Source organism: Xylocopa sonorina, chromosome 8 (assembly GCF_050948175.1).
Source record: "Xylocopa sonorina isolate GNS202 chromosome 8, iyXylSono1_principal, whole genome shotgun sequence".
In the NCBI taxonomy this organism is placed as follows: Eukaryota; Metazoa; Arthropoda; class Insecta; order Hymenoptera; family Apidae; genus Xylocopa; species Xylocopa sonorina.
In genome coordinates, this window is record NC_135200.1 from 11408199 (window position 1) to 11426164 (window position 17966).

General features: G+C 43.8%; 2 protein-coding genes across 3 annotated transcripts in view; one reads left to right on the top strand and one right to left on the bottom strand.

The window, feature by feature from the left end:
• Tpst (tyrosylprotein sulfotransferase) overlaps positions 1-13623 on the top strand; it is a 119124-nt gene extending 105501 nt beyond the window's left edge. For both annotated transcript variants that reach the window (XM_076899968.1, XM_076899967.1), the window contains exons 2-8: positions 3558-3857; positions 10305-10438; positions 10571-10679; positions 10756-10950; positions 11369-11622; positions 11733-11930; positions 12169-13623. In XM_076899968.1, coding sequence (XP_076756083.1) covers positions 3714-3857; positions 10305-10438; positions 10571-10679; positions 10756-10950; positions 11369-11622; positions 11733-11930; positions 12169-12277 — 1143 coding nt within the window. In that variant the 5' untranslated portion in view covers positions 3558-3713 and the 3' untranslated portion in view covers positions 12278-13623. The remainder of the gene's footprint in view (positions 1-3557; positions 3858-10304; positions 10439-10570; positions 10680-10755; positions 10951-11368; positions 11623-11732; positions 11931-12168) is intronic.
• LOC143426477 (uncharacterized) overlaps positions 1-17966 on the bottom strand; it is a 91617-nt gene that overhangs the window by 43622 nt on the left and 30029 nt on the right. The gene's annotated exons all lie outside the window — the stretch shown is intronic.

The window sequence follows — 17966 nt, forward strand, 5'->3', positions numbered from 1 at the left end:
GCTATCGTAAACATCGATCTGCCAGCGTCCGGTGCCCCCGGTACACAGGTGACGACGGTGTTCCCAGGCAGATAGCAAAATCCCTCCCGATATCAATTTTCCAGCGACGACTCCCTGTCGCGGGCGAGCGTCGAATTTGAGAAAGGCACGGGGGTAAGAGGGACGGCGATATCGATGCCGTTTACGGGGGTGTTGCACGCCTCGTAAATGGGAAGTTGGTACAAGGGAAAGAACTCGCCGCGTTGGGAAGGGATGGAGAGAAGGGTTGAAGGGGGTTCGATCGAACCGGCGCCGCGAACGGTGGAAATTGCACTGCTCGCGATCGATTGCTGTTCTTCGTTGTTTTATTGTAGATAATCGCTGCGCCCGTGTGTGTGTTCATTAATAACCGAGCGAATTTCAGGGCTCATAAATACGAATATTACGGAACTTGGTCCGATGAAATTGATTAGCTGCTATTCACATATTAATCCGTTAATGCCCGAGCTTATGATTAATTACACGCAACAATTACGATTTATTAAGAACTGTGCCACAACGGCGTATATACGTGGATATTGTATTTGCCTATCGTGCCATATTTCAAAAGGCTCGTGGCCGCGGTATAAATCGCATTGAAAAATTACACGATCGCTCGGATTAAAATTTGATTAATAAGAATCGAATATGCGTAGTCCGCCGATGGGAACGATTTTCAAAGTCTACGGGAATAAAATCTCGTACCGCGTATTAATGAATTAGACGGGCGCGATATGATCATAGCAGCGTTGTTCCGGAAGCAGAGCGGAGATTGAAGGTAGGAAAAAACGAGGCACAGAGACGGGGATTGATAGTCGGCCTCATTTTTTGCCGCTGTTATTTCGTTCGTGTTCAGCGTAGAGAACCGCGCATGAACACGGTGCGCGCGTTGCAATAAACCGCCGGTTTCTTTCTTTCTCCCCGTGGATATTAAAAGCGGTATAAATATAAAAGTACGAGTCGAGGAACAATCTCGATTGCGTTTCCGCGACCGTCAGAAAGGCGAAAGATCCGGTCAGCGGACCGCGTTACGAAAGTAACAACACGACAAAACGAGGCCTCGGGCGATCAGCCTTCAACTTTCAATGTAGCGCCACTAATTGAACGCTATACCAGTACCGGAATCGTGTGCAACATTTTACATTCAAATTACTTGGGAGGGAAGAGTCGCAACACCTTGCGCAACTGCGGTCATTGATGAAATGCAGATACCTCGATTGAATAACGACGTCAAATAAACTCGCGTCCGCTGTAGAGAAGTTAACGTTTGAAAGATATTCACTCTCCTTTGCTTCTCTTTTATTATGATAATGAAACGTGTAGTTATACGGTACAGTTACTCGAAGACAGGATGGATTTAGTATCTGACATACACCACTATGATTCTCCTACCCCTCGAGTGGTTCTACTCCTCGAGAGTTCATCACCCGTCTCGATTCAATTCGACGGCACAATAGAAGAGGGTGGCGTGTTACAGCGAAAGGGGTTCAATCGAGAAAACAATCATGTTGGTACAAGGAAACGAAGTGATGCTTTATTTGGTGGGGTGCGAGGGAACCGGGGAATTTGAACCCGGAAAAAGGACAGCTGGATCGGTGGATGTCGCGGCGCTAGCAATATGTGGCGATTGTCCTCATCTTTCATCGCGCGGGGTAAGTGAGGTCAAAGGCGAGGCGTAGCGCGAAATGGAAAGCTCTCCTTGAAAGCTGTCGTCGGAAAATAGATACAGGTCGCTCGTATACGACCCAGTTGCGCGAACTTCCTCTTCCGTTTTCAACCCTCCGCCCCCTTTTTTTTACTCCTCGCGCGCGTTCATTCTGTCGTTTCTTCGTTTTTTACCCCTTTTTCTTCCTCCGGACGACGAATGCGTTTCGCGAATCACCGGTTGACCGTCCGCCCCGATATGAATCTCTTAAGCACTCCTTCGCGTCCATGTTTTCCATCTTCCTAAATGTTTACCCAGGTCGCCCGACGCCGTGTCGCGAGATGCGACGAGTCGACCCGGCTCGAAAGAATTTTCCCTCCCCTCGCGAGCTAACCACCTCCCCCGGACTTGTTCCAATTTCATTACTTATACGTTAGCCGGGGCTAATATCGAATAAACGCGGTGAACTAACTTCCTAACGAAATTTGCAAGCTTATCTTCCCCAAGTATCGGAAACTCTTTAAGCGTACAATACGATGTTATTAACAAGCCACCGGCCGACCTGCGCGGCCGTCGAGAAATCCGCTTTCGAAAATTCTATTTCACCGTGACCTAATTTTTTCCTCCTTTTACCTCCCCGCTTTTTATCGATTCATCCGATCATTACGACCCGCGGTCAAACAGAGCGTCGGAGGAACGCGACCCTTACCACTGTTCACCTTTTCGATATCTCGGCTAACACTCCACCAACCGTCGGCGACGGTTCGACAATCCGCGAGATTTATCGCGCTAATCCATCGATGATTCTTACATAGGAGGTTCCTCCGGCTCGTTCATAAATTACGTCAAACAAAGCCGCGGAACGGAAGAGGGGCAAGTAAATCAAAAGCGCGCGCTTAAGGAACCGTGGGACGGGTTTGGGGTCGAGACGATGGCAACGAGCCATCGAAATGAAAATTATGACGGCTCGCGCGAATTTCCGGTTGCTCGGGGATAAATATCGAGCAGATTCGTCTGGCATCCGAATCTCTGATGAAATAATTAAAATTGTTTGATTTTGAAGAAAAATACAGCTCACGGTGTAATCGTTAGATTTCATAGTGTTTTTAAGGCAGTCGTGTATTTTCCTGCAGTGGTTAAGTAATACGTTATCCAACAGGATATCACCGATGACAAATCGTTTATCGCGTTCTAAATACACGGGTCGACCAGCGGAATCCACAGGAGCCACAGTGATTTAAGAGATCGATTTAATTGTATATCTTTCTAGGGCAGTTCGATCGCGAAACAAAAGCGATAGTCGACAAAAAATCTTGCCATTTATTCTGTTTATCAACCCTCCCTGTCCATGCACTAAATATTCAATATCTTCGGCCCCAACACTCGTACATGCCAGTTTTCACACCATAATCTTACCAGTATATCAATACTTCTTTCCCTGGTGACTAAAATCGCGCTGTAAATCTCTTTACATACCATTGTTTAAATCTCTCGAGAAGCTAATATACCTATCGACCGAATGCAATATTCCGATAACGTTGAACCGTAAATTTGCGGAGACAATTCGATATTGCAATTTATGCGGTAGACTTTGCCATTTTAATGCCGCGTTAGAAGATATATTAATTCAGATCGCTGGTGACAAAGAAGAAAAAAAAAGAGAAGAAAGGAAACAAAGCGAATACACGTTTGATAGAAGTATCAAAATTCCTTTCGATCGCGTTGAAGAACTTACGACTTACTTCGATTCGTGTCCTCGTTTAACGCTACATCAACGCGAACAAGTGATCCACGCGCTAATGGAAAGTTGCACGTGAACGTCGCGGCGCACGTAACGGGTTAAGCGCCGCTCACGCCGCAGTTACCTAATCAGATTTTCCCCCTCGTTTAACAGGTGCAATGAGCTAATGGCGTAACCGGGAACACGAGGCCCTGAAACCTTGGCCTCGAGTAGCCCGTCGTGACCACCGCGCTGCTCGTGACGACTGCACCGGTGCCTCACCCACGCGTCGCCCAAAACACGTCCGTGTACGTGCAACCGAGTGGCGACATGTCGTTCCTGCTTAGCCGAGGTGGTCGAAGGGGGCCCATCATCTGCTTCGTGGGTCTTCTCCTGGTCTTCGCCCTCTACCAGCTGGGCATCATCTGCGGCTCGATGAAGTACGTGCCCACGGCGATGATGGTGGCCAAAGAGGTGAGTGTCGCGTGTCAGAGTTCGATGTTCACTTTTAAACATTTGTCATTCGCGCTAATCAACAGATGTTGAGGTTATCACCCGCTTACGATCGATCGAACGATTTTGGGTCCCACGAAAGTTTCGGTGGGTAATTGAAAAACATTGAAAGAGTTTTGCCAGTAGAATTCTAAGGGAATTCATTCGGATCAAGAACTGTAGAACTTGCAGGTAGACTATTATCGGGCAGACGATTTACGTTCGCGCGCGGCCACTTCGGAGTTAGCGATTACGAATTAGTTTTAGCCCAGTTTTCGCGAAATTGTTCTGAAAACAGCGGGTACGTGCGGCAATCGTGGCCAGAACAATCGTCGATGCCCGAACGGCTGGACAAACGAGTTCCGGCGAACTTTCCTCGCGTACGTGTTTCCACGGCGAACGAAATGGGAAAATTGCACGTTTCATCGAACAATAGGGAAGGGCGCGCGCTGGACATGGCGCGAAGAAAACTCGTGAAATTTTGCCTTGAAAACGGAGGAACCGATGGCTGGTGAGAGAGAACAGGAAATTAACGACGTCTGTACACCTCATTGCCGCGGCTGCTCGCGAGGGGGATGAAACCTGTTTATCCATGAATACCAGTTCCGCTCGCACTCGCCACAGGGGATTACGTTATCAAATAATGAGCGACCTCGTTGCGAAATGAAAATAGTTTCCCAGTTGAACAGTCTGATGAAAAATCCCGACGTCGACTCGGCTGCGCACTTCAAGGCGGAAAATCGATTCGTGATTCACGCAACGGATATTGGCTTGTTCATCAATCACGCGAAATCCCAGCGATTTTAATAATCCCACGAAATCATTTTAATACGCGATTACGTTATAAACTGGGAATTCGGAACAGCTGCGCGTGAAACTTGTTTGACCGCATTAAACCAGTTAAAACATTAATCGCCAATTAAACGGTGATTCGTATTTCTCAGATCCACGGATATACTCTCACCGTCGAGACCTCAAATGGCCTTGACTTTCTGATTACAAAATCTAGATGACTCCTCGTAATCTGTCAAAGACCTCGATTTCTACTGGCGTATCACTTAATTTCCTTACATCTCTCTTCAATTTATTCTTATTGCAATAGTTTCTCAATGTCCTACTTAATACGTGTAAACGCCGCGCGTATTCCAACCAAAGGTACCGAAGTTTCGTATCGAAGTATTCAAGCCACGAGAACTTTCCGAGTGATCCAGTAGTAATAGACCAATCTCGACAGGCTCAGGGAAACAGTCGTCGTCCAATAGTCGTTCGTGGGCAAATAGCCCGAAGGAACGAGCTATTAGCCCGATCGTTGGGGCACGAAATGAACCGTGGGTTGTCCCACGGTGTGTCCGCGAGTTCTCGGGAAAATTTCAATGGAGATCCGGAGGAATTAGGCGGGATGCAATTAAAGCAACGCCAGTCGGACTTTATCGCGCGAATTAACCGCGTCCCAGTTGTTCCTTTTCTTTGTCCCACCACCCTTGTGTGCGTGGCCACCATCGCGGCGCGACAGGGTGACGGCAATTAAATTTCCCCAACTTTTTTTTCCTCTTTTATTCATTCGGCCGGTTCGCGCGACTGAAAATTCCCTCCTAATTCAACGGGCGCGCAGGCTCGCGTATAAAGTTCTTTATATCGCCGCCCCGGGAGAACTTCGTTTCACTGTCGCTCTGGAATTCTTCCGCCCTCCGCTGAGAAACCCCTTCGACCCGTCGATGGTTCGCCCCCCGCCGTACTTTCGCCTCTGTACGCGCTCGCGTAAAAGATTGTAAGTTTTACCGCGCTGAAAGAAACGGACGATTTTTACGGCGCTATTTCCGCCCGGCAAGTTTTCTACGGTTGTTTAACCTTGTCACGCGGTAGTAAAATCGCGAAACTTTTAATCGAGTTTGGTACGCTTTCAACGCCATTATGAAAACAATTAATTACTGGAGGGAGCAGGCTGATGAGACGCGATGGAAAATCGATCGGTACGATGGGAGAAGGCCGCCGGCGTCTGTGGAGCATCTTATTGCGCTTGACGCCGATGAAAAGTGAAAGGACATCCCGAGAGGATTTTAATTTTCACCGACACTCGCAGCTTTCGAAGGGAATCGCTTGGCTAGGCGGCGCAGACCTGGACAAGCGTGAAACGTGCGTCTCTATGCATAGCTTATGAGGGAAGTCGGTACGCAGCGCTCGCGCTACGAACTCATATTGTGGCTTCCGAGAGGGCAGAGATTTCCTTGGAACTTCGTTTATGCCGCGGAAACTTTGAAATTGGATTTTTGTTCGCCGAGATTAGTCGTGACAGGGGATACGTCAGCGTCGTTCCTCCGTGTCACGGATAAAAAGCGAGGGGAACGGATCCGGGAAAGAGAGTTTCGATTTAATCCGAGGCGCCGGGTTTATCCGGCTAATTGCGCCGTCATAATTGCGAGCTCGCGCGTTTCACCCGGTCCTTACCGTGACTACAGACCGGTTAATCGATCTTGGTTATCGACGCGAAACTTTTCCGGGCCGCGACTTCTCGCACCTCTTCGAGTGATCGATGGAACAGCCGGCGAAGACACGTTTGTTCGATTTAATGGACGATTAGCGTAGCCGAGAACTCTCTCCGCGCGAGGGAAGCCCCAGCCGCGATGACACTTCTGTCGATTCCGTGCCCCTTCCGAGGGGTGGTCGATGCGAGGCGTCGACTTCGCTTGAAAATGCTGATCGTTAAAACGTTGGAAATCAGTTGAAATTGAAACAGACTGGGCAAACAAGATAATATTTTCCGTTCGTCTATCCTCGCCTCTCCTCGCAAGTTCCCTCTCCGGTTAACTTCTCTCTTCGACGAAACTCGTTCAAAAGGAAAATACTCGTCGAGAGAACTGTATTATCAAGAAAGATGAATAAAAGAATAAGGGCTGCAATTCAAGAATTTTCTTTTTGATTAACCGGCGGATAGAGAGGGCGAATGAATTTTTCACACCGACGCGTGTTCAGTGACGACGTGGCGGGGGTTTCATAAATTCAGAGACGCGTTATTATCTACAGGTGTGTACGGGATCGCGTGGTGGGATTGAAAACGCGGTGATTAATCGCGCTCGAATTATCTCGTTACCAAACGAAAAGGGTGAAAGATGAAACTTTCCTCGTCAAGGCACCGGACCTCTTGACGTGTAACGAGAGGCCGTTATTACAAGGAACAAAGAGATTACCGTCAAAGTGTGCGTCGTCATATTAAAACGCTTGTTGTCATATTAAAGGGTGACGCAAATCCTGTAGATGACACGTCAGAGGCGCGAGCTTAAAGGGAACTCAATGGCCTGCGAACGACGTCGTCTTTCGTGACGTCATTCCCCTTAACGTCTGTCATCTCTACCCCCTCGTTCAACTTCGACTAATTGTTACACAATTTATGTTGTAACAGAGAAATGGCTATAACTTATCGTTAAGATTAGTTACAAAGATCATTGCACAACGAGAAATCCAGCCTAACTAGAAACGTTACGACGCTCTTGCTGGCTGGTGCACGTCCAGCGTAAAGCGTGTCAAGCGGAGAAGAGAAGGGACTCCCGTAAAGGGACGAAATCGTGGCCATTCCCCTCGAAACTCTTCGCCAACGCGCCGGACCTCTCTCCCTTTTAGCGAGCTCTTCTACGGAGCGCGTGTCGTCGTGAGCGGGAAAAAAACCGAAGGAAGCGTTCCAGAAAGGGACGAAATACAGGGAGAACGAGAGAGAGGGGACGCGAGAAGATGCAACATGCGTGAATACGTGTACGCTCGAAGCGAGGAGCGTGGCTGTATTCGCAGGTTTCCTGGCGGGAAACGCGAGCGAACGGAAGAGAAACGAGTTTCTGTCAGGCTCACCCTCCGCGCACCATAAATCGCGTCGGTTGAGTTTCACGCGTACTTTTCCTCCGCGCGCTTCGGGGGCTAAAAACGAAAGAGAGAACGAAAGCCCGGCTGCCGGCAGGCCGAACAGCGAACCCACCACCCCTGTTACACGAGAAATGCTAATTGCGAAATGTAGTTTTCCCTTTTCTCCGCTCTCTTTTTTCTTTGCTCTCCTTCTTCGTTCGCATTTTTACTCTTTTCTCTGTTCAACACCGCCGACCAACGGCGACGATGTCTGGCGTGCGTGCGAAAAATCATAAAACGCCAGAACCAGCCCAACAACGAGCCTTTATTCGCGAAAACGAGGGTTTATTTTATGGGCTGGCCGTGGGATCGGGATAGAACCGTCCGGTTTAACCTTCTGCGATCCACCGTGGAAACGTTTGTTCCCCGTTCCTCCCGATCCCGTGCCCTCTCGTTATTCCCACCCCTTTTCGGTTTTTTACACGCTGCGGTGAAACGAAATGTGTTTAATTTCACGTGTAACACTTTTAACCGTCTATTCGTTAAAATTAATTCCGGTGGTTCGAAGAGACAAAGGATACATTTTGTCGAAAGTCTACCCTGTTACTTCCACCGAGCGGATTTCGTTTTGTAACCGAAACAAACATTTTCGATTCTTCGCAAATGTTATAAACGGATTTATTCCGCGTATGATCATGGTTAATTTCACGGTGCGATCGCGGCAGTGATACACACGAGCACGGATCGTAAAATCAATTGTCCCGCCGATTGTTCATTTGCATGTCCCTGTAATTATAATCCTGCCGCTAATTAAACTGCCGGTCGCTAAATTTTGCTTACGCGTTACACGTCCACCGTAGCGTACCGGGCGCTTTTATAATTAAAAAAAAATCGTCAGAAACTCGAACATCCCGATAAAAATGTCCGCCTCCGCCTCGGAAAATCGCGATACGCAACTCGTTCGAACTGCAAAGTCTGGCCTCCACCCCCAACGTAACCGTCTTTCCAATAAACACGCAATTAATTATTTTTACTAGAAAGTCGCACGATCGGTACAATAATTAAAGCAACGTACCTACCAATTAGTTCGTTAATTGCCAGTTTTTATTACAAGCTCGTGCCTGCGGCGTGCATAAATTCCATGGACAACGTTTCAGACGCCAGCTTATTCGCCCTTTCGGATAAAAACACGAGGGAGGTAAAAAATGGCGAACGATAAGTAACGCGAGTTAATTCTTGGTCGCGCAAAAAGTGATAATTAAAAGAAGCATCGATCGCGACAAACGTTTCGAGCATCGAAAATGCACCCGTCATAGTTACGCCTTCCATTGGCAGTCGGTTCGATTAATTTCGAAGGAACAATTATATATAATCAACCGTAATTCAATTTGAAATCAATAAGCGTTGCATTAATGAAGAATAGTGGTCAAGGTTTATTAATAATCATACGAAATACATCTACAATTCGATCAAACGATAAAGTTGTGCGATAATATAGCGTTTGGTTAATCGACTCCGCGTCAGTTTGTACGTTATCCTACTTCGCATCGATTGCGGCTAATTAAAGCATTCAAAGCCGGTGTTAATTCCACTGTGCGTCGAAAGAGGCTACTGTGAAATTAATCGTGTCTCATTAAGCTCGCGAGAGGAGTTTCACCTATGAAAACGTTTTCATAAACTGCAATATCGCATCGAGAAATTCCTACGTAACTCGCGGACGCGCATTAAGGTATATTTATGGCTTCCTCCAGTCGACTCGTCGAAACGCTATCGTTCTTCCATTTTCTCCTTGTTACGGCGATAGCGCGAGAGTCGCGAGGCATGAATATCCCTCGTTTTCGAAGAGAACGGGGTTGGAGACATCATCGTGCGTTTTTAGGCCGACAAGTAAAATAATTCGATTGTTAAGTAAATCGTCGCGGAGAAATACTCGAAAAGAAGAAGCTGAACGAGGAAAGAACGAGACCCGGGTAGAGTACCAGGCGAAACTTCGTAATTGCTCGAGAGTCGTTTAAACTTTTCCACCGCCGAATCATCGTCGCTACGGAAAGAAACGCCGCTGCTTCCTTTATACAAAATTCAAAGCGTATCGATCTCGTTGGTTCGAGGCAGCACGCGAGGAAGCATCGTTCGCGAGCAGTTCGTTAGGCGATATTGTTGCTTCAAGATGGACAGAAACTTCTTCGGCGACCGAAGTTTAATCAAGCCCATCATTTTGCGAGAACATTTTCGACAAACTGCTACTCTGTACGCTGCTACCGGAAACTTTAGAGCCTCGATCCGATACCTTAACAACCTAGATCACTGTTAATAACCTACTCCGGGGCGAGGTAGAAATTATCGCCTATTTTCATTGCTTCGTCTGTTGCACAACAATCTACCGTTTATCAACACTTTGTAAAAATATGCAATTGGGTCTTCTCGCGTGTTTTTAATGGGTTTCTAAGCCAACCCTCTCAAATGAATTCTAAGAGTAGCGAGAAATTTCAAAACCTCCTCTCGTTTTCGATTTCATTTCGTACGTCCCGAAACTTTGATCGATCAATTGGCGATGCTTGGTAGCAACTAAATAATTAATGGCACGACACACGCGTTTTGCAGAAGTACGTGATGGGCCCATTCGATCACAAGAGGTACACGTACGATCGTTATATGCCGTTGATTTTCATCGGCGGCGTTCCACGATCCGGCACCACTCTGGTGCGCGCCATGCTCGATGCACATCCCGATGTCAGGTGAGTTCCATTCGCCGGATATATTGCCAATTATCGGCAGATACGATTGACGTCGAGTGTTCTTAATCAACGCCACCATCAAAGGTTCACGCGGGAACGATTTTTCTGATTTTTGTATTTTTTGTGCGATAGGTGTGGACAGGAGACCCGAGTGATACCCAGGATCCTGCAGATGAGGATGCACTGGCTGAAGTCTGAGAGGGAGAACTTGCGCCTTTCGGAAGCGGGTATTTCGAAAGAAGTAAGTATCGAGGAATTCCATTGATAAATGGTAACGTGAAAAATGCACGATGTTAATGGGAAATTGATTTGTTCAGGTAATGGACAGCGCTATAGCAGCGTTTTGCCTGGAGATAATAGCGCGACACGCGGAGCCAGCACCGAGGTTATGCAACAAGGATCCCCTCACTCTGAAGATGGGCTCCTACATTCTCGATCTCTTTCCAAATGCCAAGTTTATCTTCATGATCCGCGACGGCCGTGCCACCGTGCATTCCATTATCTCGAGAAAGGTACGACCCGAACGAACGCTTCGATCGGCTCGGTTATCCCGCTCTGCCGGATGTATGCAAATTTATCCCACTTCGTTCGCGAATATTAAAATGCGACGTACTCGTCAAGAGGAGAAGGGTGGACGGAGGCAAACGAAAAACGAGGGGGAAAAAAAAAAGCGAAAGGGGAATTTACGTATTCCTCTGATGCAAAGGGGAAAGAACGGGCCGAAACGAAACGTGGCGGTAGCATGTAAAATTATGCAAATCCTAAAACGGCTCGCGATTCTGTAACTGAGAGAATTGACGATTTTATACGAGCTTAATCGAATACTCTTTCATCGTTTCCTCCGCGAGACGAGAAGCATGGATCGCTTTAAAATATGTATGAGAGAAATAGGGGGAGTCAGCGTTGTTATAATAACGCGTAATCTTTCAGGTAACCATAACTGGCTTCGATCTCTCCTCCTATCGGCAATCATTGATCAAGTGGAACCACGCGATATCTATAATGTACGGGCAGTGCAAGGAAATCGGCTCGGACAAGTGTCTGATGGTCCCGTACGAGCAACTGGTGCTGCATCCGCGTCAGTGGATGAAGAAGATTCTGAACTTCCTGGACGTCCCTTGGAACGAGTCCGTGATGCATCACGAGGAGTTCATTAACAAACCAGGCGGAGTACCATTGAGCAAGTAGGTTCTAATAAGAAATTAGGAAGCGAACTTCTCGTTCGCGTAAGCGAATGCGAAACGCAAGGGCGACCCGAACTGGTACTAAAATCCATCCTATTTTTGGTATGCAGGGTCGAGAGGTCGTCGGACCAGATCATAAAGCCGGTTAACCTGGAGGCACTGACCAAGTGGGTAGGCCACATTCCGGATGACGTGGTCAGAGAGATGCCTGACATCGCGCCGATGCTTTCTGTGCTCGGCTACGATCCTTATGCTAATCCGCCGGTGTACGGAGCGCCGGATAGACTGGTTAGCGAAAACACCAGACGGTATGTAACCGAATACTCGATCAGCCTTTAATTTTCTCATCCTGGAAATGCCACCAAACGAATTTCCGTCCCCATCGTCGGATATCTGTCATCGAAAATTACTTGGAAATGCTATGAATACTTATCGAATCCCCCACGACTACTGAGCATTCGCGACAATATTATATGACATAAACGTTGGAGCTCTACCGAGTCTCAATTGATCGACAAGTCACTTTTCATTTCTTTTTCATTTCAGGGTGTTAGCAAACGGCGAAGTGTGGGCGGCAAGGGCGCGCCAGTTCTCTCTAGAGAAGCTGATCGAGCTGAGCAAAGAGGAAGAGGCCACCAGCCCGCCAAACGCGTGACCTCGGATACATCTTTCCCTAGGCACTCGAATCTCGAACCTGTACAATTTCTGTAACGTCTAACGACGGTCTTGGGAGAGCCAGTTTGTAACGAATGCTATCGGGAGAGCGCCAGAGGAGCACGACTTTTTCATTCGAAGCCGCTTCTCCTTCCTCGAACGGTCCTTTCTCGGGGGAATTCGAGGACACCGAAAACCGTAAACCTGGTGAACAAGAGGGCCGCGAGAATATCCGTCTAGTTTAAGGTTGACTCTCGGTTAACTTCGATCCGCGTTCAACTTCGATCGGAGAACGCGGGACGTCGCGACCGTGAACGTGATCGTTCTCTTTGTATATTTTAACCGGTAGACGTTCAACTTCGTCTCGAACAGTATGCGTAACTGCCTGATTACATTGCATGATTCAGCTCTATTCGTTTAAACGGGTCCTACGATGCAAGATTCCACAGTTGGGTGTGCAGACACGCTGAGTCAAGCAGAGTGCAGACGCAAGAACGGAATGCCATGCGAAAGCTTCTAATCGCTTCTGTTTCACTTCTTCTTCTATTTAACGCGACCAATGAGAATCTCGTTAAGCGTGCGCTACGTCGAAACAGATTCTGTATAATTTCGTCTGATGGCCAGTGATAAGAATCTAGGCTATGGAGTTACAATGTAGAAAGTGTGCAAGGTAAACGTGCTGTATGTTGTGGAGAAACACGAAAGTCGTGAAACGATGCGTCGCAACTAAGAATCTATTGTATGTACTATATTTTTTATTACGACGAACACCGACTTATGTTACGTTTTATATGAAAAGAAAGAAGACTCGTTTCCGTACGTGGTACTTATTTCCCAACAAAGTTTCAGCATTAATTTGGTCAAGTAGTAAAGGAAACCCGGAGGTTCCTCCCCTTTTGCTTTTTCTACCCTAGTTTTTCTACGTTCGCGCAGAGTTCAATGTTGAGATAAATAAAAACATGGAACTGGTGGAAGTTTTTTCCATTGAATCGATTGTATTATATTGACAGCGTATGAGCGTGAATCTACGATGGTCTGCGAGGAAAGTTATATTTGTAATGCTGTTGAAACGCGTGGAAACAAGAATTTGCAAACGAACTGTTTACTCGACGAAACCATTCCCTCAAGTTTATGTGTTACCGTCTGTCAAAACGATGCGCAGCGAACGTTGCTGCAAAGACTACTCCAACAATAGGAGGACCGAACAATGTTCTCGATTGTTACGTTAGATTCTGTCAATCGGCACCTGATACAAATGCAACAACTTCGATGTGGCATTACGTCATTCGTGTCAACCATGTTACTGTCTATCGAATTATACAATTAAATTATTTTAATATTACGAAACCTAGCGCCGTCCCTCTCCCCTATCGGATTACAAACTATACATTTTAATCAAGGCGGGGTAAGTATGAATTTCAGTAACCAATACGTAGACAACACAGTAAATCACATAACACTTCAAAAAGCATCATCTCTTGGAGGGATGCTAAAACTGGTCCGGCATTAGTTTCACTACCCTCCGCAGAAATGGCGCTAGTAGTTCTTCAGTAGTTCACTTCGCTATCGATAATTATGTCCGACCAGTTTGAGCACTTTTTACAGAGATGGCTCCAGAGGTTTTTTAGTAGGGTCGGTAGTATCTATCTCACTCTTTCTTATAGCTTTCTTATATATTCTTCCTCTCTCTTACCTCTAAAGTGGGAAATATATATTGTAATAAAACTAGTGAAATATACAAGAAATTACAATAAAACTAATAAAAAATACAATCAATTACAATAAAACTTAAGTTTTATATAATACAAATAGTTATAATATTTCTTTTATCTATCGGTGCAATTAAATCAATTTAATTAAAACTATTCTAAATCAATTTAAATAAAAACCTATGGCAGCCATGGACTTCTAATTTACTAAATAATCTTTAATTGTATCGTATTGTACGAACATTATATCCAAGAAGATGTATTTTGCTTCGAAACAGATTTATTGCGATAATTTCGTTCTTGCGACAAGAATTCAAGTATATCAATATGTAATGTAGTGCAATTTTCACAATTAACATTGTATAGATAATAAAATATGTAGAGTGAAATATTATATATCTTATACGTGTTCTAAACGTAGATATATATTTATTGGACAGTACAATTTCTTCTGTGCAAATTATCTGGAGCAATGTATACCATAACACAATAGTACGTACATTTCTCAGAAAAATACGCACGAGAATTTTCCTGGAATTCGTATTTTCGAGACGAACCTTTCGTAGCAGATGTTCAATTAGCTGATTTGTATACAGTTGAAGCAGATAGCGAAATACCAAGGCCACAGAATGAAACGTAGAAGCGTAGTTGAAAAACTACGTTCGAGCGCCTTCGGCCTCGTTCGAATGTCTTCGCGCTCGTTCGATCGCTTCCGGAGCGTGCGGCGAGTGGCACCGCTAGTCAGTTCGCGTCGTCTTCTACTGGCGGTAAGACGTGTGTCGTTCGCTGCTGTCGATTTCTATATTCGAGATACGTTCATACGCTTGCTTATCAACTACTAGTATTCTCCGTTATAATTCTATTATACTTTTGTTCTATTACTAACTTTATTTAATCATTGCATACTCGATTAACTATTTATTGAACATTATCATTATAGATATGAATATATCTTTGAATTTTCTTCTTACTTGTCTTTTTCTTATGCGTTTCATTGTTCGTAGTTGTCCATAGACTCTGTTTGAATTTTGGAAATATGATTTATAAACTTGTTTATTATAAAATGTGAATATAACTGGTTTTACCTTTGCATATTTATCCTAATTGTTTTGTTTTGTTCTGTTACAGATTTTTAAACAGCTATATCTTTCAAGGGATGGATATGATGAGCAACGAACATTATTATTATTATTGAGAGAGGTGTGATGCAAAGACAGTAAGAAGTTGATGAGAACGTGTGGTATCAATTTATATTACCTTATTATTCATCATATGGTAACATTTTATGTATAATTGATTATGAACACATGATGAATGTAACAAGTATTGAGTTATTTGTTTAATAATCATTCTCACAAGCAAGTTTGAATATTTATAGCATATAATATAGTCCACTAATTAAGAATATTGGATATGCTTCAAATTCTGATACCAAATAATCATAATTGATTTTTCATAGATCAATCACGAATTCTTAATGTGTTCATAAATAGTTTATAATATTTGGATATATTTTATGATATATTCGAACTTTATAATCTATTTTACTTATATATACATATATTTTTGCATAGTTGAATAATATAAAAGGAAAGTAATATTTTTTTGAACAAACGCTCGATCGGGAAAAGATGAAGAATAATACGACAGTAAATTGTGTTGTTTTTATTTACCCCTTGTTCCCCCATGTACAATGTTTTTCTTCCAGAATATTTTGGTGACCGCGCGCAATGCGGTCGGTAGAGTCAGTGTTTGTTGCGATGAATAGTTTTGATATTTCTTAGAGCATAGCTGCTCTAATTTTACATACATTTTTTTTATAATATTCATACGCGAAATAGTAGACTCAGTGTTTGCTTCGTACAAATGGCAATAGTATTGTAGTCTTTTATTTAATTTTTTTTTTATTCCTAATTTTTTTTTAATATTTTCTGCCTCGGTACTAGAGTCAAATTGCTGTCTACCTAAAGGATCCAGCTGTGCTTCAAAAGCCAAAAATGTAAGTATCTTTCGTACATTATTTACAATTTCAAATGTGATAAATTTTTAATCTTTTTTAAAAAGGTTTAAAAGGCTAAATTATAATAATGTGGTTTCTGTTTAAGCTTTCCAGCTCGTTCTACCACGGATTCATCTACCACTTCTACCCTGACGACAACGTTCATGATGTCCACCAGGCAGCAGGCCCTCCAGCATCAACAGCATCTCCAATGACTTCCTCGAGACTTCAGTTTCTCTGATGACTTCGCCTGAACTACTCTACGCATCATTCACTGTGAGTTGCATGCTTTTAAGTTCCTCCGGTCACTCAATCATGTCGTAGGACGAAAGGTTCAAATCGGCACGAGTGACTGGTTGTAATTACGTAGTATTTCATTGACGAGCATAGTGACCGTGGGTATACTATTATACTCATGAGGAGTAACGTTTATTTTGTCTGTGTTATTTATTAGATCAGGATAGGTCTTCTTGCATTTCGCGTTTTTTGTAATATTAAAGTTTAAGTGATAGATAAGTGGTTTTAGTAATATTAAGAGAGAGAGTAGTACACTAGATATGAATATCTAGAAAAGTGAAATATCCTTACGAATATTAATAAGTAATATATATTACAACTGCTTTGTCATAGCAGTGTGTAGTGGTGGAGTCGGATACCCTCCGACTTCGTTTTCTGATATTTGCTATTTATCTATATTTTACTATTATTCTACTATTTACTATTAATCTATATATAAATTAGTTTTACTATTATTCCATATTTAAAATATTAAATGCTTTAATCACTTAATATTCGTGTTAATAACACATGATAGAATTTATTATCGAGTTTCTATTTGTTGTAAATTGAATATATAAAATATATGATAAATATATATGATAACTATCATATATATGAAATATATTGTAAATGTATAGTACAGCTTTTGTTATAATTAAAAGTTCGTTCGCTCGATTACCGAAACTATGTCATATTACGTGTGCAAGAAGACATTTTGCGTCGAGTAGATTTTGAGATCAAAGCATCAAGCTTGAATATTATATTCATACTTTAGAATGTTTGCTTTGATGACGAGATCACTCGAAATTAGTAGATTTCTCATAAAATTAGATATTATTCCATAGTTAAATTGAATATTGTTCGAGACAATGAGAGAGACACTTTCCAATTCCTTGTACCATTACAATGTACGGAATACAAAATAATTGATTTTAAATTTAATTTTAATTTCGAATTTAGCTTTGATTTTAAATTTAATTGTAATTTAAAGTTTAACTTTAACTTTAAATTTACTTTTAATTTAAAATTTAACTATAATTTGAAACATAACATTGAATTTAAATTGAACTATTCTTGTCAATAAATAAATGAACTTTGCGTTCATCGTCGAGTAGCGAAGTGTTACCACTATAGCGTCCCAGTATTGGCCTCTATCCCGTTGCGTAAGGCCCCCGGATTATTCCGACGGGCAGACGGGGTAGTCCGTCACCCCCACCGAGGGCATCGGTAGTGGTGGACTGCGTACTGAGATTACTGCACTGGGTTCACTGCCGGCTGATTGGGCGTATCCCAATCCCTGCCTCAAGGAGAGGTCGTGCCTGGGTGTCACCGTAGGCACCTGGTCACGTTAAACATTTCGCGGACGTGAAAATACGTCAACTGGTACTGGTGGCTGTAGTAGTAACCTCTTATGGGTTTGCTTTGATTCTTTTTGCGATCAGATCGAGGGAGGGTTCGCTTCGAAGGAAGGGATACATCTCAAAGGATGTCGATCATTTTTGGGGGTGAAGAATCTATCACTTTGCTCGCGTCGCGCCGCGCCTTTAACTCTATTCTATACATTGTGATATTATAATGAATTGTCAAGCTTCTTTCTCATTTATCGAGCAGTATTTAATAATTGATAGTTAGTTACTCCACTGAACAGAGCATTTCTTGCTTCGTGTCCGGTTAGTTTCATTGTCGTCGCTATAGCGTCCCAG